General features: G+C 46.2%; 1 protein-coding gene and 2 pseudogenes across 3 annotated transcripts; 2 read left to right on the top strand and 1 right to left on the bottom strand.

Annotated features, from left to right (window-relative positions):
* Positions 1-14,618: 14,618 nt before the first annotated feature.
* On the top strand, positions 14,619-18,477 carry LOC121777212 (annotated as a pseudogene).
* A 2,198-nt stretch (positions 18,478-20,675) lies between these two features.
* On the top strand, positions 20,676-22,668 carry LOC121776122 (pentatricopeptide repeat-containing protein At2g20710, mitochondrial-like). Of its 3 annotated transcripts, none has more exons than XR_006045238.1 (3): positions 20,676-20,978; positions 21,157-22,435; positions 22,529-22,661. XR_006045238.1 is itself a non-coding variant. In XM_042173266.1 (3 exons), exons 1-2 carry the CDS (start codon positions 20,718-20,720, stop codon positions 22,339-22,341), a joined length of 1,446 nt encoding a protein of 481 aa, XP_042029200.1. In that variant the 5' UTR covers positions 20,676-20,717; the 3' UTR covers positions 22,342-22,345; positions 22,529-22,668. The 3 variants fall into 3 exon arrangements, 2 of the variants coding, with proteins under 2 accessions (XP_042029200.1, XP_042029199.1); XM_042173266.1 differs by having other exon boundaries at positions 21,157-22,345; positions 22,529-22,668; XM_042173265.1 differs by lacking the exon at positions 22,529-22,661 and adding an exon at positions 22,436-22,490 and having other exon boundaries at positions 21,157-22,345.
* Positions 22,579-23,507, bottom strand: LOC121776123 (annotated as a pseudogene).
* Positions 23,508-25,181: the final 1,674 nt, after the last annotated feature.

The following is a 25,181-nucleotide window of genomic DNA, read 5'->3' on the forward strand; positions in this document are numbered from 1 at the left end:
CTAAGCCCCATTCTGCCCACAAAAACGACATCATGCAGCCATCTGTTTCTGCCCAGAAAAATCAGAGTCCACGGCCTTTTTGCCCAGATTTTAATGATGAAGCTATGTTGGACTTTCCTCCTCTTGAACACACAGGACTAATTCACACCGGGGTCACCGGAGGTAGCTCGTTGCAAGGCAGTTTACCGCATGCTTCCTCGCCATCTTTGCAGCCCCTAAATGCCAACAATCCATGGAAAAATTTAAAGGAAAAGGAACCGAATTTGGAGGCTGCCACTTCGGCACATACTTCTCATACCGAGAACTCAAATGAAGGGCCACCTAACGTGCATTTTGCCCGCTCCATGGCGGATGTTCTTCGGTCGGGGCAGCCCTCGGAAGGTCCCATTTTGCTTGATCGTGAAAGAGCCGATAAAAGAGGCGAAGTCCGCATTGTCGAAGGTAAACCTTGTTTATTTTTTTCTGCTAATGAGACTTCTCTTCTTGCAGGCCGTTTAGGTCCCGCCATCGTCGGCAAATTTTCACACTCCATCCCCCCTGCCCACCAAATCCAGAAGGCACTAGGTAATATGAAATTTGTTGGTGCTATGTCATGGAATTTCTTGAATGCGAAGCATATTTTTATTCAATTATCTGATATGAGTGATTATGTGAAATTATTGAATGGGCCTAACAACTCACCTGTTTGGTATGTTGACCATCACCCGATGCGTGTTTTTAAATGGACTCCTGATTTCGACCCTTTTTTTGAAATCCCTATTGTCGCAATTTGGTGTAACATACTTGCTTTGCCTGTTCACTTATTTGAAGAGTCTTCTCTTATTGCAATTGGTGAGATGCTAGGCAAACCTGTTCAAGTAGATAGGGCCACTATCACTAGATCCCGCGTTTCTTTTGCTCGCATTTGTGTCGAGGTTGATTTGTCGCGCCCTATTGTTGATGAGATTGATATCGATATTGCGGGGAAACATGTCAAGTTGAAGGTGAAATGGGACAAGATCCCTCTATATTGCTCCGAATGCAAACACGTTGGTCACTCGGCGTCGACATGCTATGCATCCGGGAGGCGGCCTATGCCTCCCAAGAGGGACTACTCACAAAGGCCGACCCCACAGAACCGGCCTCCTCCTGGCAGAGAGGGAGAGTCGCATCAGGCACGCCCTAGTAGACAGCCTCAGGGCCCGAGGTTCCAGCCTTTTGCTAGCCAGCCTACAGAGAGGCCACCCCCGGAGGTTGGACAGCCACGGCGTCAGGAGAGGCGCAACCAGGGCGTGGTGATCAGAGACCCGGCCTCTGGCCCCATCTCACACCATGGGCCGTCTTCAGCAGTCGCAGAAGGTTCACAGGCTGCAGGGGACGACGGCTTCTTCACACCTAAGAAGAAGAATAAGGGCAAGAAGAAGTATAAGGGCAAGAAGAAACAGGCGAACAAGACCTCGGCGAGGACAGTGTCAGAGGGAGAGGGTCATCAGGGCATGGAGGCGGATGAGTCCTCGTCAGGGAATGAGCGGGGCTCTAGATCCCGTTCGCCTTCTATTACATGCGGTTTCGGTTATGGGCCCCTAGCGATGGTTGTGCATGGTGATAACATGTTCGGGGCCTTGGAGGATTTTCCCTCGGATGATGCCGAGGTTGAGGTAGACAGCGATGACCACCAGGATCATATGATTTGTGAGGTTCCGAACACGAGGCTTGAACCCGACGATCCGGTGCTGCAGTACATTGGACCCACTTCCCCTCCTGCAGAGGGTTCATCGAAGAAGGCGAGGCTTTCGGCCTCGGGAGCCTACTGAGTTTCCCATGTCTTCTCACTTCATGATCTGGAATACCCAGGGGATAGCGAACGCTACTACCCAGGGCACTTTCAAAAATATGATCGATATGTATACTGTTTTGTTTGCCGCGGTGCTTGAGCCCCAGACGGATCCCCGGCCTTCTTTCTTTAGTAGGCGATTTGGGTTGCAGTTTAGGTGTTCGAACACAAACGGTAAGATTTGGATCTTCTCTCACAGGGACTGGCAGGTCGAGGTCATTGACGACTCTGAGCAGGTCCTTCACGTCCGAGTTTCTGCTGCGATATTCCCTTTTTCAATCTATCTCTCCATAGTGTACGCTAAGTGCTCGAGGGAGGGGAGATACGATCTGTGGAATAAGCTCAGGGACATCTCTCTAGCCACTGACGGGGCCCCCTGGCTTGTTGGTGGTGACTTCAATATCTTCTTGTTGGAGGAAGATAGACAGGGCAGCTCGACAGACAGGCACGGAGAAATGATGGACTTCGCCGACGCTGTAGCAGACTGCCAGCTGCTGGACCCAGGCTTTGATGGCCCACCGTTCACATGGACGAGGAGTGGGCTCTGGGAGAGATTGGACAGAGTTCTTCTCGGGGAGCACTGGACGACCGCCTTTGCGGCTACTAGGGTGACTCATTTGCCTAGGATCTCCTCAGATCATGCCCCTTTGCTAGTGCGGTGCCAGCTCACGGCTCAGATTCCGAGGCCTTCGTTTAGGTTTCAGAACATGTGGGTTCGGCATCACACTTTCAGGGATGAGATTGCCAGAGTGTGGACGGCGGAGACGGGCTTCTTCGGCATGCTTAATCTTCAGTTCAAACTCAGCAGAGTTAAGGGTTTTCTCAAGGGATGGAACAGGGAGGTCTTTGGGAACATCTTTGAAAAGCTGAGGGAGGCAGAGGAGGCGGTTGCCGCTGCGCAGGCGGCTTACGACGGGGACCCGACAGGAGCCCACAGGAGTGAGCTTAGCCGTTGCACCGCCCTCTACGTACTCCGCACTAGGATGGAGGAGGATTTCTGGAAGCAGAAGGCTGCCATTCGGTGGGCGGCAGAAGGCGAAAGGAACTCCAAATTCTTCCATGGGTGGGTGCGACAGAAGCGGGTGAAGTCCCGGATTCACGCCATTCAGGCAGGAGGACAGACACTCACGTCGGAGGAGGACATCAGACAGTCGGCGGTTGACTACTTCCAGCGGCTTCTCACGTCAGACGTTGAGCACTTGGAGCAGCCGGACCTTGATCTCTTGCGCGGTCTCCCAGACTCCATCGACCGCGAGGGCCTCTGTGCAGTTCCTGACTATGATGAGGTGAGGGCGGCGGTCTTTGGCATCAGTGGGGACAGCGCCTCGGGACCGGATGGCTTCTCGTCTCTTTTCTTCCAGCACTGTTGGGACATCGTAGGAGCAGAGGTGGTGGCAGCGGTGGCGGACTTCTTCTCAGGAGCTCCTATGCCCCGCAGCTTCACGGCCATGACCATCATTCTCTTGCCGAAGAAGGCAAGCCCGGCGACCTGGGCAGAGTACAGGCCGATCAGCCTTTGCAACGTGACCAACAAGATCATCTCCAAGATCTTGACATCGCGTTTGGCGCCGCTGCTTCCTCAGGTTGTGGCGCCGAACCAGAGCGGTTTTGTAAAGGGTCGCTTGCTTAGTGATAATGTGCTCTTGGCTCAGGAATTGATTCACGATATCGGCAGGTCGCTCATTCAGAAGGCAAAGTCGCCTAATCTGGCCCTCAAGCTAGATATGGCTAAGGCCTATGATCGAGTGCAGTGGCCTTTCCTCCTCCTGGTGCTTGAGAGGATGGGATTCCCGCCGGGGTGGGTGAGTATGGTGGATCGATGCATCTCTTCTTGCTGGTTCTCAGTGCTCGTGAACGGGGCTCCGGCAGGTTTCTTTCAGTCTACGAGGGGACTTCGCCAGGGAGATCCGTTATCGCTTTCGCTGTTCGTGCTTGCTGCAGATTATCTTTCGAGGAGCTTGAACAGGCTTGTGGACACACATCCCGATATGGAGTATAGATGTGCTAGGCGCGCGCCGGCCATATCCCATTTGTCTTATGCCGATGACGTTATCATCTTTGTCAGGGCGCACAGACAGTCCGTGGAGAGGCTGGTTCATTGTCTCGAGCACTATTCTGCCGTGTCGGGTCAGATGGTGAACAGGGGAAAGAGTCATTTCTACCTCTTTGAGAAGTTCGACGCTTGGGCGGCTGAGGTGGCAGAGGCGAGTGGATTCCAGCAGGGATTCCTCCCTTTCACCTACCTCGGTGTCCCTATCTATAAGGGGGGGCTGAAGGCCGGCTACCTTTTAGATATCCGACAGAAGATGGTGGACCGGATTCACAGCTGGTCTCACAGATATCTTTCTCTTGGAGGGCGCCTCGCTCTGATCAAGAGCACCCTTGTAACCATCCCTCTTCACATCTTCCAGGTCCTGAAGCCGTATCAGTATTGGATGAGTGAGTTGGAGCAGATCTTGGCCCGGTTCTTTTGGGGCACGGTTGGGGAGCAGAGGAAGATTCACTGGGTTAGCTGGAAGAAGAAGATTTGTCTGCCGTTGGATGAGGGAGGCCTCGGCATCCGTCGTTTCCGCGAGGTCGTCAAAGCTTTCAGCATCAAGCTCTGGTGGAGATTTCTCGCGCAGGATTCTCTTTGGGCGCAGTTCACCATGCGCAAGTATTGTTTCCATGCTGGTCGTGCTTTCATTTCTCCTTACTCTGTGCATGATAGTCCTATTTGGCATCGTCTCACGGACATTAGGGGTCAGGTTCATGGTCTCATTAGGTGGTCCCTAGGCGAAGGGCGGATTAGTTTCTGGGACGACGTGTGGGTCGGGGATCTCCCCCTTAGGACCTATTGTCCGCCCGGGACTGATCTTCCTGCCGCTGAGGTCTCTAGATTTTGGCATGATCATACTTGGCATGTTGAAAAACTGCATGATTATCTGGCTTTGTATGGTGTGCCTTTGCATGTGTTGGATCTTATCAGGGCTGTTCCGATTGAGGTGGGTAGGCGGGATGTGATGCGATGGAGCCTCACTGGCGATGGCGAGTTCTCGACGGCCTCAGCTTGGGAGCTCATCCGGACACGGTCCCCTAGACATTTCGGACTTCGCATGGTTTGGAATGCTGGGCTGACCCCTACCATCTCTGTCTTCATCTGGCGCCTCCTCCTCCAGAGGCTCCCTGTTGAGTGTTATGTTCAGGCCCGTGGTATCTCTCTTGCATCCAAGTGTCTCTGTTGTGTCTCTTCTATTTCAGTCGAGTCGTTTCAGCATTTGTTTGTGTCGAGTCCTCTGGCGAGATCAGTTTGGGATTACTTTGATGGCTGGTTCCCTTACATCAGCACACACATTCACACGTGCACTGACATTGCAATTAGATTAGGTTTTTGGTGGAGGTCCTCTCACAGGGCCACCGCCTTGCACATTAGTTTCATCATTCCCTGTTTGGTATACTGGTTTATCTGGACGGAGAGGAATAGCTGCAAGCATCGCGGCATTTCTTTTCGTTCTTCTCATGTTATTTGGCAGGTTGTTCGGCACCTGCGGATCTTGGTGGCAGCGGGTGTGCTAGTCCCCCTTCATTGGCGCGGTTGCACCCCGGCCGTTGACTTCATGCCTTTGGCTCCTCCTCGCCGGCGAGTTCTGAGGTCCCTGCAAGTGCTTTGGCATCCACCCGACGATCCTTGGGTGAAGCTGAACACCGACGGGGCCTTTACTAGCTCGACGGGACAGGCAGGCGGTGGGGGAGTGGTTCAGGGCTCAGACGGTTCTCTCCTGGGGGCCTTTTGCATGCCTCTCGCAGCTGGGTCGGCCTTCGAGGCGGAGCTATTAGCTCTTCTTCACGGGCTGACACTGGCTATGCAGTTCTCCTCGCATGTCTGGGTCGAGATGGATGCGGCAGCAGTGGTCGCGGTGTTCACTTCAGGACGCAGAGGAGCAGCGGATGTGAGACATCACATGGCTCGCATTCGTACTTTGCTCGCACAGATACAGTTCATGTTCTCTCACATCTTTCGAGAGGGCAACCGACCAGCAGACTTTTTGGCAGGTAGGGGGGTCCAGACCCCTGCCATCACCTTCTTCGATGCGGATTCAGCGCCTCGGTATTTGAAGTCGCTCGTCAGGATGGACCAGTTGGGCTATCCGAACTTCAGATTCAGATATCGAGATGGATGACTACTTCACTTGGTTCGTGGTTTTGATTTATGGTTTTTTTATTTCCTTTGGATTTGGCCCGCTTTTGGCCATCATCCTTGTCCTTTTTATGATGTATAGCTTTGTTATGTTTATTCTCTCTTTAGTTAGATGGTTAGTACCCGGTCTGTGGGGATACCATAGTAGCTTTGTTAGCTCTTGTGTTTTGTATCTCTCGTGCGGACCGAGTCACTTTTGGGCTCGTCTGATGTATGTTCTTTTGGTGATTTGTGATATATACAGGTTGGGGGTCCGCCTTAACCCCCCCGCCGTGATGGTGCTGGATACCGCGTCCATCCTGGAGGTCTCGAGTTCGAACCCTGGGTGGCGTTATTTGTCTTTCCTCCTTGTTATAGGGGTTGATTTGTAATTTCCTCCTTCATATATATGATATAAATATATGAAGTTAATTTTTTTTTTTTTTAAAAAAAAAAAAACCCTAACCCCTAAACCCTAACCCCTAAACCCTAAACCCTAAACCATCCAAGCCCCTTGGCCTAGCGGTAAAGGGTGCTGGATACCGCGTCCATCCTGGAGGTCTCGAGTTCGAACCCTGGGCGGCGTAATTTGTCTTTCCTCCTTGTTATAGGAGTTGATTTGTAATCCTCCTTCATATATATGATATAAATATATGAAGTTTTTTGAAAAAAAAAAAAAAAAAAAAAAAAAAAAAAAACCCTAAACCCTAAACCCTAAACCATCCAAGCCCCTTGGCCTAGCGGTAAAGGGTGCTGGATACCGCGTCCATCCTGGAGGTCTCGAGTTCGAACCCTGGGTGGCGTAATTTGTCTTTCCTCCTTGTTATAGGAGTTGATTTGTAATTTCCTCCTTCATATATATGATATAATATATGAAGTTAATTTAAAAAAAAAAAAAAAAAAAAAAAAAAACCCTAAACCCTAAACCCTAAACCATTTTTGATATATACAGGTTGGGGGTCCGCCTTAACCCCCCGCCGTGATGGTGTTTGAGGAAAAAAAAAAAAAAAACCTGAACCCTAGTGGTCCCCAGGAAGATTCACTTCACGGAGCCAGTGCTGCAGTACATCGGCCACACTTCCCCTCCCGCAGAGGGTTCACAGAAGAGGGCGAGGCTGTCGGCCTCGGGAGCTCGCTGAGTTTCCAATGTCTAGCCATTTCATGATCTGGAATGCCCAGGGGATAGCGAACGCTACTACCCAAGGCAGTTTCAAGAATATGATCGATATGTATAGTGTGTTGTTTGCCGCAGTGCTTGAGCCTCAGACAGAACCCCAGCCTTCTTTCTTTAGTAGGCGCTTTGGGTTACAGTTTAGGTGCTCGAACACAAATGGCAAGATTTGGATCTTCTCTCACAGGGATTGGCAGGTCGATGTGATCGACGACTCCGAGCAGGTTCTTCATGTCCGAGTTACTGCTGCTATATTCCCTACTCCAATCTTTCTCTCCGTAGTGTACGCTAAGTGCTCGAGGGAGGGGAGATACGATTTGTGGAATAAGCTCAGGGACATCTCCTTAGCGACTGACGGGGCACCCTGGCTTGTTGGAGGCGACTTCAACATCTTCTTGTTGGAGGAAGAGAGACGGGGCAGTACGACAGATAGGCACGGAGAGATGATGGACTTTGCTGACGCCGTTGCAGACTGCCAGCTCCTGGACCCAGGCTTTGATGGCCCACCTTTCACTTGGACGAGGAGTGGGCTTTGGGAGAGGTTGGACAGAGTCCTTCTAGGGGAGCATTGGACGACAGTCTTTGCAGCTACTAGGGTGACTCACTTGCCTAGGATCTCTTCAGATCATGCCCCTTTGCTCGTGCGATGCCAGCTCACTACCCAGATTCCGAGGCCATCCTTTAGGTTTCAGAACATGTGGGTACGGCATCATACTTTCAGGGATGAGATCGCCAGAGTGTGGGATGCGGAGACGGGCTTCTTCGGCATGCTCAATCTTCAGTTCAAACTCAGCAGAGTGAAGAATTTTCTCAAAGGATGGAACAGAGAGGTCTTTGGGAACATCTTCGAGAGGCTGAGGGAGGCAGAGGAGGCAGTTACCGTTGCGCAGGCGGCTTACGACGGGGATCCCACGGGAGCCCATAGGAGTGAGCTCAGCCGATGCACCGCTCTCTATGTACTCTGCACTAGGATGGAGGAGGATTTCTGGAAGCAGAAGGCTGCCATTCGGTGGGCGGCAGAAGGCGAAAGGAATTCCAAATTCTTCCATGGGTGGGTGCGACAGAAGCGGGTGAAGTCACGGATTCACGCCATTCAGGCAGGAGGACAGACTCTCACGTCAGAGGACGATATCAGACAGTCGGCGGTAGGTTTCTTTCAGCAGCTGCTCACGACAGACGTTGAGCAGTTGGAGCAGCCGGACCTTGATCTCTTGAGCAGCCTTCCAGACTCAGTGGACCGCGAGGGCCTCTGTGCAGTCCCGGACTCAGATGAGGTGAGAGCGGCGGTCTTTGGCATCAGTGGAGACAGCGCCTCTGGACCGGATGGTTTCTCGTCCCTGTTCTTCCAGCACTGTTGGGACATTGTTGGAGCAGAGGTGGTGGCAGCAGTGGAGGACTTCTTCTTGGGGGCCCCTATGCCCCGCAGCTTCACAGCCACGACCATCATACTCTTACCGAAGAAGGCAAGCCCGGCGACCTGGGCGGAGTACAGGCCGATTAGCCTTTGCAATGTGACCAACAAGATCATCACCAAGATCTTGACATCGCGTTTGGCGCCACTGCTTCCTCTAGTATTGGCGCCGAACCAGAGCGGTTTTGCCAAAGGTCGCTTGCTTAGTGATAATGTGCTCCTGGCTCAGGAATTGATTCATGATATCAGCAGGTCGCTCATTCAGAAGGCTAACTCCCCTAATCTGGCCCTCAAGCTAGATATGGCGAAGGCCTATGATCGAGTGCAGTGGCCTTTCCTCCTCATGGTGCTTGAGAGGATGGGATTCCCGCCGGGGTGGGTGAGTATGGTCAGGAGATGTATCTCTTCGTGCTGGTTCTTTGTGCTTGTGAACGAGGCTTCGGCAGGTTTCTTCCACTCTACGAGGGGACTTCGCCAGGGAGATCCGTTATCACCGTCTTTGTTCGTGCTTGCTGCAGATTATCTGTCGAGGAGCTTGGACAGGCTTGTGGCCACACATCCTGATATGGAGTATAGATGTGCTCGACGCGCGCCGGCCATATCCCATCTGTCTTATGCCGACGACATTGTCATTTTTGTCAGGGCGCACAGACAGTCCGTGGAGAGGCTGGTACATTGTCTTGACCACTATTCTGCCGTGTCGGGCCAGATGGTGAACAAGGGAAAGAGTCACTTCTATCTCTTTCAGAAGTTCGACTCTTGGGCGGCCGAGGTGGCAGAGGTGAGTGGATTCCAGCAGGGATTCCTCCCTTTCACTTACCTGGGAGTGCCTATCTATAAGGGGGGGCTAAAGGCCGACTACCTTTTAGATATCCGACAGAAGATGGTGGACCGGATTCACAGCTGGTCCCACAGACATCTCTCTCTTGGAGGTCGCCTTGCTCTGATCAAGAGCACCCTTGTCACTATCCCTCTTCACATCTTCCAGGTTCTGAAGCCGTTTGAGTACTGGATGAGGGACTTGGAGCAGATCTTGGCCAGGTTCTTTTGGGGCACGGTTGGGGAGCAGAGGAAGATTCACTGGGTTAGCTGGAAGAAGAAGATTTGCTTGCCGTTGGATGAGGGAGGCCTTGGCATCCGTCGTTTTCGTGAGCTCGTCAAAGCTTTCAGCATCAAGCTCTGGTGGAGATTTCTCGCGCAGGATTCACTATGGGCGCAGTTCACCATGCGCAAGTATTGTTTCCATGCTGGTCGTGCCTTCATTTCTCCTTACTCTGTGCATGATAGTCCTATATGGCATCGTCTCACGGACATTAGGGGTCAGGTTCATGGTCTCATTAGGTGGTCCCTCGGCGAAGGACGGATTAGTTTCTGGGATGACGTGTGGGTCGGGGATCTCCCCCTTAGGACCTATTGTCTGCCTGGGACTGATCTTCCTGCCGCTGAGGTCTCTAGGTTTTGGCGTGATCATACTTGGCATGTTGATAAACTGCATGATTATTTGGCTTTGTATGGTGTGCCTTTGCATGTGTTGGATCTTATCAGGGCTGTTCCGATTGAGGTGGACAGGCGGGATGTGATGCGATGGAGCCTCACTGGCGATGGCGAGTTCTCGACGGCCTCAGCTTGGGAGCTCGTCCGGACACGGTCCCCTAGACATTTCGGACTTCGCATGGTTTGGAATGCTGGGCTGACCCCGACCATTTCTATCTTCATCTGGCGCCTCCTCCTCCAGAGGGTCCCTGTTGAGTGCTATGTTCAGACCCGCGGTATCTCTCTCGCATCCAAGTGTCTGTGTTGTGTCTCTTCTTTTTCAGTCGAGTCTTTTCAGCATTTGTTTGTGTCGAGTCCGTTGGCGAGATCTGTTTGGGACTACTTCGATGGCTGGTTCCCTTATATTAGCACACACATTCACACGTGCACTGATATTGCACTTAGATTAGGTTTTTGGTGGAGGTCCTCTCACAGGGCTCCCACCTTGCACATCAGTTTTATCATTCCTTGCTTGGTATATTGGTTCATTTGGACGGAGAGGAATAGCTGCAAGCACCGCGGCATTTCTTTTCGTTCTTCCCATGTTATTTGGCAGGTGATTCGGCATTTGCGGATTCTTGTGGCGGCGGGTGTGCTAGTCCCCCTTCATTGGCGCGGTTGCACCCCGACTGTCGACTTCATGCCTTCAGTTCCTCCTCGCCGGCGAGTTCTGAGGTCCTTGAGTGTGCTTTGGCATCCACCCGACGATCCTTGGGTGAAGCTGAACACAGATGGGGCCTTCTCTACCTCGACGGGACAGGCTGGTGGTGGGGGAGTGGTTCGTGGCTCAGACGGTTCTCTTTTGAGGGCCTTTTGCACGCCCCTTGTAGCTGCGTCGGCCTTCGAGGCGGAGCTTCTAGCTCTTCTTCATGGGTTGACGATGGCTATGGAGTTCTCATCACAGGTTTGGGTCGAGATGGACGCAGCAGCAGTGGTCGCAGTGTTCACTTCGGGACGCATGGGAGCGGCGGACGTGAGACATCACATGGCTCGCATTCGCATTTTGCTCTCACAGATGCAGGTTTGGTTCTCTCACATCCACCGAGAGGGTAACCGGGCAGCAGATTTTCTTGCAGGTAGGGGGGTCCAGACCCCTGCCATCACTTACTATGATTCAGATACAGCGCCTCGGTACTTGAAGTCGCTTGTGAGGATGGACCAGCTGGGTTATCCGAACTTCAGATTCAGATATCGAGATGGATGAGTTCTTATCTTTGTTATGGTTTTTGATATGTATTTCTTGTATTTCCTTTGGGCTTGACCACTCCTTGGTCATCGCCCAAGTTATTATGTACTTTATTAGTTCGTTTGCTAGATGGATAATACCCGGCTTGTGGGGATATCCTAGTAGCTTAGATAGGTTTTTTGATATGTATCTCTTTTTGTGGACCAAGTCACTTTTGGGCTTGGTCAATGTACGACACTTTTTCGTTTAATTTGATATGGACAGGTTGGGGGTCCGCCTAACCCCCCGCCGTAATGGTGTTTGAGGAAAAAAAAAAAAAAAAAAAAAAAAAAAAAAAAAAAACCTGAACCCTAAACCCTAAACCCCTGATAGTCGGCACCTTTTTTGGCATCGAGACCCTCTCTGGCGTTCTTGCTGGTTCACTCGTTTCTGGTGTCCAGATTGCGATTTCTGCATCCAACACCGGTGGTGCATGGGACAACGCAAAGAAGTACATCGAGGCTGGTGCTTCGGAGCATGCACAGACTCTGGGGCCAAAGGGATCCGAGCCACACAAGGCGGCAGTGATTGGTGACACCATTGGAGACCCTCTGAAGGACACTTCAGGCCCGTCGCTGAACATTCTGATCAAGCTGATGGCTGTGGAGTCACTCGTGTTTGCTCCCTTCTTCGCAACCCACGGCGGTCTGCTGTTCAAACTCTTCTGAAGAGCCACACAAGGCGGCAGTGATTGGTGACACCATTGGAGACCCTCTGAAGGACACTTCAGGCCCGTCGCTGAACATTCTGATCAAGCTGATGGCTGTGGAGTCACTCGGGTTTGCTCCCTTCTTCGCAACCCACGGCGGTCTGCTGTTCAAACTCTTCTGAAGAGTCAAATGCCTGCTCTATGCATACCCAAGGCCTATAGCCAAGGCCTATAGCCATAGCCGTTATGGATGAGTTCTTATTTTTGTTATGGATTTTGATATGTATTTCTTGTATTTCCTTTGGGCTTGACCACTCCTTGGTCATCGCCCAAGTTATTATGTACTTTATTAGTTCGTTTGCTAGATGGATAATACCCGGCTTGTGGGGATATCCTAGTAGCTTAGATAGGTTTTTTGATATGTATCTCTTTTTGTGGACCAAGTCACTTTTGGGCTTGGTCAATGTACGACACTTTTTCGTTTGATTTGATATGGACAGGTTGGGGGTCCGCCTAACCCCCCGCCGTAATGGTGTTTGAGAAGAAAAAAAAAAAAAAAACCCTGAACCCTAAACCCTAAACCCTAAACCCTACCACCTGCGCCATGACTACTTCCTCTGCTTCCCCTGTTTCTGACTCTGTTTCTGATTCGGGTGGTGATTCTGGATCTTCGCGTCCTGATGACGTCCAAGATTCGTCGCTAGTAAATTCACTCGGAAACGGATCTCTCGTGGTGAACCCGTATCTGGTGGTCACAGTAGAGACTGTATCCTTAACCCGCCAATCAAACTGGCCGTGTTTCCACCCAGATGAGTTGCTCCAGTAGGTAGATCTTGAGCCTCTGCTCATAAACTGCAAACAAAAGAGAAGGAAAACAAATCAAAACTATTTACACCACAGACTCTGAACACTAACACTAAGCACGCCATCCATCCCCGGCAACGGCGCCATTTGAAGTGGTTGTCCTCTCACTCAACTCTAATGTCGAATGACTAGACTCAGGAGTAAGCAAGTGTGCACATATGAGAATTAATGCAAAGCTCGGTCCAGACACAACGCTCCTTAAATCCACTGGATCACTGGGTCCAGGAACTCAAGAGAACTAAAATCCCAGCCCGTTCCATGTTTAAACTCCAAGCCAAAACAGCCTAAAAGAAAAAAAAATTCCCAACCCAATAACATCCTAAAAAATTCAGAAATACTTGCTTCTTTATTTTCTGGAGAACGAAGCAGCCTCCTTCCTGCTCGAAACCAGTCGGTGCAAACACCAGCAGCGGCAGCCTTGAACGATGCAGGCATGGTCGATTTTCTCCCCTTGGAGACCACCGGAAATGCATCCAATCAGCTGGCCGGAAGTACCGAGGTGCAATGCAGCCCAGCTGCAGTACCTTTCCGAGTTCCACACGCCCAGAAACCTACCACAACAGCACCCCCGATACCAGCAACACCGGCCAAATTCTGGGCAGGTTCTATGGCCAAGGGTTCGACACAAGAGGGCCCTTCCAACCCGGTCCAAAATGATAATTCTGAGATCAACAACGGAGGGCAGCCTAACATTCACTTTGGCCGCTCCATGGCTGTGTGCTTCGGTCGGGGCAACCGGCGGAGGGTCCTATTTTGCTTGATCGTGAAAGAGCCGATAAGCGTGGTGAGGTCCGCATTGTTGACGGTAAACTGTGCTTATTTTTTCCGGCTAATGAAACTTCTACTCTTGCAGGCCGTTTAGGACCCGCCATCGTCGGGAAATTTTCACACTCCATCCCCCTGCCCACCAAATTCAGAAGGTCTTAGGTAACCTTAAACTTGTGGGTGCAATATCTTGGAATTTCCTGAATGCAAAACATATTTTTATCCAATTATCTGATATGCGTGACTATGTGAGATTGTTAAATGGTCCAAACAATTCGCATGTGTGGTATGTGGAACATCATCCTATGCGTGTTTTCAAATGGACACCTGATTTTGAACTTTTTTTTAGATTCCTATAGTGGCAATTTGGTGTAACATTCTTGCTTTACCTGTGCACTTATTTGAGGAGTCCTCTTGATTGCAATTGGTGAGGTGGCGAGAGAAGCGTCGGGCGAAGAGACGGGCAACCGCATGCGCAGCGAGGACAGTTTCAGACGGCGAGGGAGAGCAGGGCGTTGAGGCGGATGAGTCCTCGTCAGAGAGTGAGTAGGGATCTAGATCCCTCTCGTCTACACTTCGATTTGGGCTCGGGTTCGGCCCCCTTGCGATGGTGTTGCATGACAACATGTTCGGGGCCCTGGAGGACTTCCCCTCAGATGATAATGAGGAGGAGGTGGATGCTCAGCATGATTCCGTGATGGTAGAAGCCCCGACCAGGCGGATTCAGAAATTAATGTAATTTTTTTTAATTAATGTATTTTTTTAATTAATGTACTTTTTTAAATTTTAATATCATTATTGAATTTTTCTGTATCTGTGTCGTAAATTTAAATCCGTATTTTGTGTGATTGTTAATTATTTATTTTTTATAATTTTGTTTATTGTGGCTAGACTATGACTAACTTATTGGTTGTCCAGATGATGTGGCAGGAGGAGTAGGAGGAGAATAGGCCTATGGCTGACCCAATAGATGCTATTTCGAATGGTTTGACGGAGGAGAATAGTATTAGTAGTATATCCGTAAACATTTTGGTAGCATTTTGCTGGTGGTACTGAGAGAGTAGGAGGTTTTCCCACCAATTATTTGTGGATAGGAGAAGAAATTCAAATCGAATTCCATGATACTCGCCCAATCCTTCCTTCGCTCCTAGTCGCCTCTGCCCTTACGAAATATCTCACGCGCAACCGCTTCCCCTGACCCCCGTTTAGCGGACTCACTTCAATCGGAGGCTCTCAAAATCCTCGAATGGCCATCCCTCTGCAACCAGCTCTCCGCCTTCACCTCCACCTCCATGGGTCTCGCAGCTGCCCAATCTGCACGGATTCCTCTTGGCCGGACCCCAACCGAGACCCGCCGTCTCCTCGACCAGACCTCCGCCGCCCTCACGATGCCCCGCCCCTTGGATTTCTCCGGAATCCAAGACGTTTCTAGGATTGTTGATGCGTCCGTCGCAGGTACGATGCTCATGATCGGTGAGCTTTGTTCCGTGCGTAGGACGCTGAGGTTGGCTAGATCTTTGATCCAACAGTTGGAGGAGATTGCTTCTCATAGTAGCTCGTACCATAGGTTAGTGTGTAAGTTATTAGTTGTTGATTGAGTGAGTGACTTTGCTTGGTGAACTAGTGATTGGCTGTTTTATTTAATTATTTCTGCCCTATTGCATCCAATCAGGTGCTCGCCACTGCTTGAAATTCTTCGTGACTGTGATTTTCTGGTCGAATTGGAGCGAAGGATAGAATTTTGTGTGGACTGTAATTTTTCTCTAGTCCTCGACCAAGCTAGTGAAGAACTAGAAATGATAAGGTCAGAAAGGAAGTTAAATATGGAAAATCTAGAGGCAATGCTGAAGAAAAAATCATCTCAAGTTTTTCAGGCAGGTGGAATCGATAGACCTCTGGTTACCAAACGTAGGTCACGAATGTGTGTTGCTATCAGAACTACACATAAATATCTACTTCGTGATGGTGTAGGTTTAGACACTAGCAGCTCTGGAGCTACTTACTTCATAGAACCGAGGGAGGCAGGGAGGCTGTAGAGTTGAATAATCTGGAAGTGAGTCTATCAAATTCAGAAAAAATGGAGGAGCAAGCCATTTTAAGTTACCTTAGTTCTGAAATTTCAGAAGCCAGTGTACAGATAAAGTATTTGTTGGATAGAGTGTTGGAGGTAGATCTCGCTTTTGCAAGAGCTGCTCATGCTCAGTGGATGAATGGGGTCTGTCCAAATTTTAGTGCCGTAGGTTGTCAGAATTCTGAGCATAACTCATTATTAGTAAATGTAAGCAGCATTCGTCATCCTTTGCTTCTTGAGTCTTCGTTGAGAAATATATCCACTCTTTCAACAAGTAGGTCCTCTTCTTCAAATCAGGAAACCGGTGTAAGAAAATCTGGCATGCTGCCTGGTGATCTTGATTTTCCTGTGCCTATTGATATTAAAATTGGAAGTGGAGTAAGGGTGATTGTTATCTCAGGACCTAATACAGGAGGTAAAACCGCTTCCATGAAAACTCTAGGATTGGTTTCTATAATGTTAAAAGCTGGAATGTACCTCCCTGCACAAAATCATCCACAGCTGCCATGGTTTGATCTTGTTCTTGCAGATATTGGTGACCATCAGGTAATTTGATTTTCTCACAGCACCTTTTTGTATTGGTGCAGTATTTCTTGTTTCTTTGGTGATATAGAATGCCTATTGATATAAAGTTTATTGATTCCAACTGAAGTCTCTGGAGCAGAATCTTTCAACCTTTAGCGGACACATCTCTCGAATTTGTAACATCCTGAAAGTGGCCACTGAAAGATCTCTTGTCCTTCTTGATGAACTTGGAAGTGGGACTGATCCATCAGAAGGTGTGGCTTTATCAGCTAGCATAATGCATTATCTCAAGGAAAGAGTAAACTTGGCTGTTGTGACAACCCATTATGCAGATTTAACTCGGTTAAAAGAGAAGGATGCAAAGTTTGAGAATGCAGCTATGGAGTTCTCCCTGGAGAGTCTACAGCCTACTTATCGGATTATTTGGGGAAGCATGGGTGAGTCAAATGCATTTAGTATAGCAAAAACAATAGGCTTTGATGGAAGAATCATTGAGCGGGCACAATCTTGGGTAAAGAAGCTAACACCAGAGAAGATGCAGAAGCTTAATACATTGTTGTATCAGTCTCTACTTGAGGAGAGAAATGAGCTAGAAATTCAAGAAAAAAAAGCTGCCTCTCTACATTCAGATGTACTGAGACTTTATCATGAGGTAAGAGTACATAATTAATTTTTGCACTGTATATAAATATTCTAACAGTGTTCTGAAGCTTCTATGGTAAATTGTAGTGACTTAGCCCAATAACTATGCTGATACATTGTCTGCATCTTCTACATAGAAGTTATTTGATGCATCATACTCAATATATGTAACTAGTTTTTGGCATGCTGCTGGAAGTTTCAGATTTTTATGTCAACCATACCCCTGTGAGCTACTCCCTCCATCCCATTCAAGATGTCCACCTTTCCTTTTTAGTTTGTCTCATTCAAGATGTCCACTTTCTATATTTAGAATTAAATCTCTCTCTCCTCTCTCCTCATTAAAATATTAATTGCCTTTTCCACTCTACTTTATCACACACAACTATTCCTCCTAAATCTTCGTGCCACTTAAGAATGTGGCCATCTTGAGTGGGGCGGAGGGAGTATTTATTGATTGCATGTAATAGCTGAGTTATGATGATAGTAACTATTTGTATCTTGGCTCCATGCTGTGAGATATTCATTCTCCTCTACAGAATCAAATGCTCTGTTTGCTCATCATTATGTGCTTTAATTCATGATCAATTTTATCATTCTGCATTGCATCCCTTCATCTCAATTTCCTTTCTCCTATTGAAGATTCATGATGAGGCAGTTGATCTTGATGTGCGTGAAGCAGCTCTTAAGGCAAATGAGACCAAGATGATTCAAAAGGAATTGAAGGTTGTGAAGGCTGAAATTGATACTGTAGTGCAAGAGTTTGAGAAGCAACTGAAAATTACTGACCCAGAGGACTTCAATATTCTTTTGAAGGAATCAGAATCTAGCATTGCATCCATTGTTCAAGCTCACCAGCCTTCTGGTGATGATTTTGTAGATAGAAATGCTACTAGCAGTTTTTATGTACCACAGATTGGAGAGCAAATCGTTATAAAGGACTTAGGGGATAAGGTGGCTACTGTAGTTGAAGCGCCAAGTGCAGATAACACAGTCCTTGTCCAATATGGAAAAATCAGAGTCCGTGTAAACTTAAGTAGTATAAATGCTGTTGCAGCTAATGGTGCCCTGGCATCAGCCCCACAACCGAGGAGAAAGGTATGCTAGGATTAAGCTAACTTTTTTATCTTTTATTTTCAAGTTCCATCTATTTTGGTTGAGTCCTTGTTGTAACTACGGCTACTCCTCATCCGCTCAGTCACTCTCCAATAATACTTCATGCTCGTAATATTTGTTAGTGTGGACGACAAAAGAATAGTTTTCTCCAGAAATATTTGCGTCATTTTTCTAATCTTCAATGCTTTCTCCTTTTCTATTTTTCAATGCTTTATTAACTAAAGAGTCATACATGTCGCACTCTTTTGTGTTTTACTTTTTTATTTCTGAGAATGAATGTATCTCATGTATAAAGGATTCTTGTAATTGATACTGTAGGGTCGGCAGACAAAGAGACTCGAGAATCTGAAAAATATTTCAGATTCTATGAAAGATGAGAAGGTTTCTTATAGTCCTGTTGTGTAGACATTGAAGAACACCGTGGACCTGCGGGGAATGAGATTCGAGGAAGCTACTTTCAATATTGAGATGGCCATTAATTCCAGAGGGCCTAATTCAGTTCTCTTCATAATACACGGAATGGGCACTGGGGTATTGAAGGAGCGTGTTTATGAAGTACTAAAGAAACATCCTCGTATAGAAAAATTTGAACATGAGAGCCCTATGAACTATGGCTGTACAGTCGCCTTCATCAAGTGACAGTGCTTCAGTCTGGCCACAAAGGAAAGCCTCAACTTTATTGCAATTTCGACCACATGTATGTATACATCATTAAATATATCCAAATCTTTTGTTTGACACGGAGAAAAAAGTTTCTCTCAAGTTTTTACTTGGTTTGGATGCCCTTAGACGAGTGATGCCTTCCGGTGAACTGGCCTCAGCACTAACAGAGTGAATCCGTGTGATAACCAGCCAGTAGAGCATGGTTTCATATTAGTATTTATTTATTTTGCTTGTGGCAATGACACAAAAGAGTTCATTTTTCTTGAAGAGCGTGGACATATTAGTTGCAGATTCTTATACTGGATAAGACTCATTTTCTCTTGATGATTGCATCAGTTTTTCTCATGTTAGCACACGTACAGCGTAATATACGGATGAGCAGAGGCTGTGGCTGTGAGGTGCTGCCACCTACACTGACTGCATCGCCCTCCCCATTTGGATAAAGATTGTTGCAACCATCATTATCTTGAATTTGATTCAGGTTAGTGCCTCTTTTCTTTGTCATAGCAGAATGTTGGCAGTTTTTGAGAAATCAGTTTTGAAGCCACCCGAAGAGCTGTGCTTCCAGTGAGGAACTGCTTGAACATATCGGAAGAAATATAGAAATCTTTCGATCATGGAGCACCTTCTTACACCTCTCAGGATGCAACTTCCTGGCTTTGTCGCATCAAGATGAAAACCCTGAATTCCATGGTAACTCGGTGCTCTACACTCTCAGTGTTTGAATATCAGTAGTCTTCATGATCGTTTGTCTGTAGAATCAGCTCAGGTCTGTTGTAGTGATGGATGATATCTTCTGCTTACTCTGCAGAGCACTGCACAACACTTTTAACATGAGACGGTTTTCAAGGCAAGATGCAGAAGCCATGATCATAGTTGAGGCCTATAAAGATATTACGTGATCGTGCACCCTAGCCTCCTGACCAAGTCGTTAAGTAACTGGAAGGGAAATTTGCTGTCATTCTGTTTGATTCCAAAGCCCAACCCTTTTTCTAGCAAGGGTTGTTGATCCTCCTACTATCTCAATGACCGGATATTAATTTGTTCTTACTTGTAACTAGATCCAACATGATTAATGCACCTCTTCAAATTTACTGCATGAAATAACATATGATACATTTATAATATTGTGTATCATACACATATTTGTTTATATGTATATAAAAATATTAATTCACGAGAGAAAACAAACCCTTCCCATAATCGTTCTTTTTCCATGAAGTGAAGGGATATGGGATGCGCGATGCCATATCTCATGTGTAAGAGAATCAAATTGGAAGCAAGAAAATTTTTAAAGCTCTACAATTATTCCTACTAGTATTACACACGTGCGATACACGGCTCAGTATTTTGAAAATATGAATTTTATGTTGAAACAACACAATATTGAATATCTCATCACAACTAATATCATTATCATCACAAAACCAAAAGAAAGGCTCAACATATGAAAATTGTAGAAGTGTAGAAATGTGAATACTTATTTTTCCACATCTACTCCCGAGACACCTGAACATGGAGTTTATATTGAAATAACACAACATTAAATATATCATCACAGCTAACATAATCATCATCACAACTGATGTGTAATTTTTTAGTTATAAATTAAGTGCAAGTTCACAAAAATTTAATAAAATAATTCTAATATTACAACGATACTGCAAGAATACAATTAAAATGAGCAAGACGAATTAAGAGACCGGATTATTAGAGCGTCCACAATAAGGATTCCGCGGCTCCCGACCTGGGGTTGGCTGGGCCGCGGCTCCCTATTGCTGAGGCCACACGGAGCAGCGGGGGGGGAGCCCATGGGCGCACGCGCACCACACATATATTTACTTGTAATTGTCAACTTTTTTTAATTAATTTATGTTTTTTTCTAATTATTATAGTCCAATAATTTTTATTCTAATTAAATTAAAATTTAACTAAATAAATAAATAAATAATTTGTGGCTTAGGCTTGTCCAATATTTGGGTGGACCTTGGCCAAGTTTTGATGGCTTGGGCTTAGCCTTGGGCTCCACTATGCTCTTATTCCAATTTGAACACACATTCTAGTAGTAAAAAAACAAGTACTGTAGAATAATTTGCCGTCAACACTCGAAGCCGCAATGAAGCTCTTCGTCTCTTCGTCTCTGAGCCGGCGCGCCTATTCTTCTTTGCAGAAAACCCAAATCCGGACCCGTTCCTGGAGGAAAAGTCCTACCTTTGAGTCTATCTACCGCAGCATCGCACATTTGGGCGACCCCAATGTTTCCGTAGTCCCCGCGCTCGACGAGTGGGTCCGAAAGGGGAACTCCGCAAATAAATGGGATCTTCAACGAGTTATCACTGAGTTGATGACTTTTAAGAGATTCAGACATGCTCTTGAGGTTTGTTTTCGTTACCTTACATTCAATCGCAGAAGAATTATACTGTATTGTTTATTTTCTCCCAATGCCTTTGATAATTAGTAGTGTGAGTTTAATGCTTAGTGACGGAGCATCTAGGGTTTGCTTGATACTGTGATCTCAGATTTTTAGGTGCATAAGGTTGAATTATGTTTTTCAGGTATCCCTCTGGATGAGTAATGAAAAACGCTATCCCATTTCACCTTTCGATATTGCTGTACGATTAAAGCTGATACTGAAAAATTTCAGCATTGAACAAACTGAGAGTTACTTCAGTAAAATTCCAGAACATGTAAGGACTTATCAGATCTATCTTGCGCTTCTCAACTGCTATACGATTTCGAAATATGTGGATAAAGCAGAATCGATTTTGCAAAAAGCTAGAGACTTGGGGTATGCTGACAAACCAATATGGTACAACCTCATGATGAATTTGTATTGCCGATTAGGAAATAGGGAAAAGCTGCACGAGCTGCTGGCTGAAATGGAATTGAAAGGCATCTGTTATGACGAATTCACCTACTCGGTCTGCTTGAGTGCGTGTGCCGCAGCGTCTGATGCTGAGGGAATGGAGCGAGTTGTGAGGGTTATGGAATCTGATCCTGAAGTTGTCGTGCATTGGCGAACATTGGTCACCGCAGCACAGGGTTACTTGAGAATTGGCTCAACTGATGAAGCTGTGGAAGTACTAAAGAAATTAGAAAAGCAATTAAAGACATGCTCTCAGAAATATGTTTTGCTAGCTTTCATCCTCAATCTGTATGCTGAAGCAGGGAAGAAAGAAGAACTGTACAGAATCTGGATGGCTTCCAAGGATAAGAAAGTCGTTAATAAGGTTTACATTTGCATGATGCGCTCGTTGATGAAGTTTAATGACATTAATGGGATGGAGAAAATATTTGAAGAGTGGGAGTCAGGTGCCTCGTTGTTTGATTTCCGGGTGGCTAACTTCTTGATCGATGCTTACTGTACAGGCGGTTGTGTGGAGAAGGCTGAAGCCCTAATAGACAAAGTAGTATCAAAAGGCGGTAGGCCACTTGTACTGACATGGTGTCATCTGGCAGGAGGCTATGTGAAGAAGAATCAAATAGCTGAGGCTATGCGATCATTGAGGAAGGGGATCGCAGCATGCCCCTCTAAATTTATGTCGAAGAAGCAAGCCTTGATAACTTGTTTAGAGTATTTGCAGAGTAACGAGTGCGTGGAAGAGGCACAGGAGTTAATAATGTCACTAAGGACAAGGTTTATCTCGGAGCCCTCTGCTTTTAATGAGCTTCCCGGTGTCAGAGAAGATCAAGATTTTGAGGAAGTACTTGTTAGTGAAGATGAAGATGTTAATGATTAAGGAGGTAACATTTTTGTTTCCATAGTTGTCAGAGAAGATCAAGATTTTGAGGAAGTACTTGTTAGTGAAGATGAAGATGTTAATGATTAAGGAGGTAACATTGCTGTTTCCATTTGATTAAATAAGAGGAAATGAGGGAAAAATTTTGTAATTTCTACAAATACTGTATAATCTCATCTGCCCACAGGCACAAGTTTTGTATACAATGTATACAAGCTAAGGAGAAAGCAAAGGAAATCAGAGTACAAGGAGACACAAAAGGAAAAAACAAAATAAGAAAATTGTGATTCTGTTGAGAGATTCATCAGCCTGCAACTCCTGCCTTCTCAACCTTGGTGACCTACTTACTACAGTGTGGTATGGTTGGGGTATGCGTATAAGCTTTGCGTTGCGAGTTGTCAAAGGCTCTAGCATAAACAATCTCTCCAAACATTCCTATGGGTGGCAATGCTGCTGTACCTCCAAGATTGAACAGCTGAGGCGATAAATCTTCACCATAGCTGGCATTAGGATTCGGGTAATCATGCCGGTCCTGATAAGAATGGCGAGAGGGATAGGGAAGTTGCTGTTCCGGACTAAACAAGTCAGCGAGGCCCCTGATACCACAGGCTGGTGGCCTTGGAGGTATGACTTTGCCTTGGGCTCCTTCTTCAGAGAGGGATTTCCCTCGGCTGTATAAAGGAACCATGGTCTTTTCAGATATCTCGGCCTTGCAAACGGGGCACTGTGGACACTTGTCTGGACAAAGGGAAGAGCTTTGGGAGTCAAACCACTTGTATATGCAGGGCCAACAGTAGAGATGTCCACAGAGGGTCACCACTGGATCTTGGGCAAAGTCTAAACATATGCTGCAATCGAAGCAAGCAGAAGGCTTTTCAGATGCTGCGGACTGCTGAGGAAGAGACTCCCATCCCTTCATAAAGTAGTGCTGGAATGCCATGTCTCTGTTTTGAATGCTTAATCTGTGAAATGAAACGAAGAGACTCCCATCCCTTCATAAAGTAGTGCTGGAATGCCAGGTCTCTGTTTTGAATGCTTAATCTGTGAAATGAAACATTGACATCGTTATTAAATGATCATGATGTTATTTTAGACATGTTTCTGAAGAACAAAAACTCCTAAGAGTTGGTTGGTAAAAGTTGTTACAATGGCACCAATAGATTTTGTCTCGCTTCTAGTTTGTGTGCAAATGCACTGTAATGATGAAAGTTTATTATCTAAAATTAATATGTATGCAATCATGTGTTGACAAACTGCCGGATAAATGCACACTAATTACATTCGAAGGACTTTTCAATTGTAAAAAAATTCTAAACGGCTGATAGGAGATGAGTGCTAAACTGCTAATGATAAAAATTAATTTTTTGTTTAGTATAGCTTCTGGATTACATTTATAAAGAAACTGCCTAATTAAAGTTATTATATTAATTTAAATTAGTCACAATGGGTAATTTTTTAGTAAACTCTCATTTATATATGTATAGATATGGATTCGACTTTGATAATAGTATATGATCCTTTATGAATAATATATAAGGTCAATACTAAATAGAGCAATTTCGTGCATTATAAAACACACTCCTAATCTTAGTTGCAGCACACGAAGCCCAAACCTTAGTACCTGCCCATTGGCCCAACTCCGAGCTTGAAGCGGGCAGGCTGATAATCAGGCCTGCAACACTACAGGCCTATAAACAAAATGTAGGATGTATGTATTATTGTATCAAACTATGTCAGGATAATATTTTTCTACACTCAAATGCTGATTATTCAGCTAGCTTTTAGTGGATTTATTAATTCAACTTTTTAATCTTTAAATAATAATAATAATTATTATTATTATGATATAAAAATTTTATATGTGCAATATGATTTATTTTGTTCCCCTGCGTTTTTAGTTATTTATAATTAAAATTGACATCAGTGGAGGTGATGGAAGAAACGACAGGCCAACGGTTGCAAGCTGATTTGAAAAGCCATGGATGGGCTATGTATGGGCCGGGCTGAATATTTTACTATAGTTTAACTTTTGGAATATTGTGTTTTAAAGCGAGGAATATGCATGTTGGTGCTTAAATAAAAGCAACACTACTTTACTTCCTCCGCCGCAACTCTGCGCGCGTGCTGAACAAACAGCTTCCCCCACCTCACCCCACTCCAAATTATGCTGTATGCACTACTTTAGTGTAGTGTAGGTTTTACATTTTTGGCCGAATGTAAACTATTTTGATTAAAAGGATTTCATTCACAAGTATTTTAATCATATTTTTATCATCAAATATAAACTACTCACATCTACCCCACTCCCAGTACTTTAATTACTTTTTTTCTTCACTTCCCTTTCACTTTACCAATTTTACATTAAAACTCATATTAAACTTTAAAATGCATATTCTTTACTATTAAATACCGAATTAAATTTTTATCGTCAATTTTCACAAGACTAGGGTCGTCGGCAAATTGTGCTAATTGCTATATTCTGTATATCACCACTGGATGATTAGTAGTATTCTTTTAAGTTAAGATGTGGGATTTGGAGTAAACATGGGCTTCTAAACTAAAGGTAAATCAGCCAAGTGAATAAGGAATAACAATAGCGGTCCAAAATTGATGTGAATCCACAAGTCTCGCATCATTTGATCAATCCCATCAAGGACATTCATCGACCAATGACGAGGGCAATGACAAAGAAGATGCAAGAAGCTTTAAGCACATTCATCCGGGGAATAAGCTCATCCGAAGAGAGTGCTCGAGTAGGGGACGACCGAAAGTTGAAAATGGTACTCAAGGCCTCGTGGGAGGAGGGAACGGAAGCGACGCCCGTCAGGACATGTCTTTTG

The sequence above is a fragment of the Salvia splendens genome, chromosome 18 (genome assembly GCF_004379255.2).
Source record: "Salvia splendens isolate huo1 chromosome 18, SspV2, whole genome shotgun sequence".
Taxonomy (NCBI): Eukaryota; Viridiplantae; Streptophyta; class Magnoliopsida; order Lamiales; family Lamiaceae; genus Salvia; species Salvia splendens.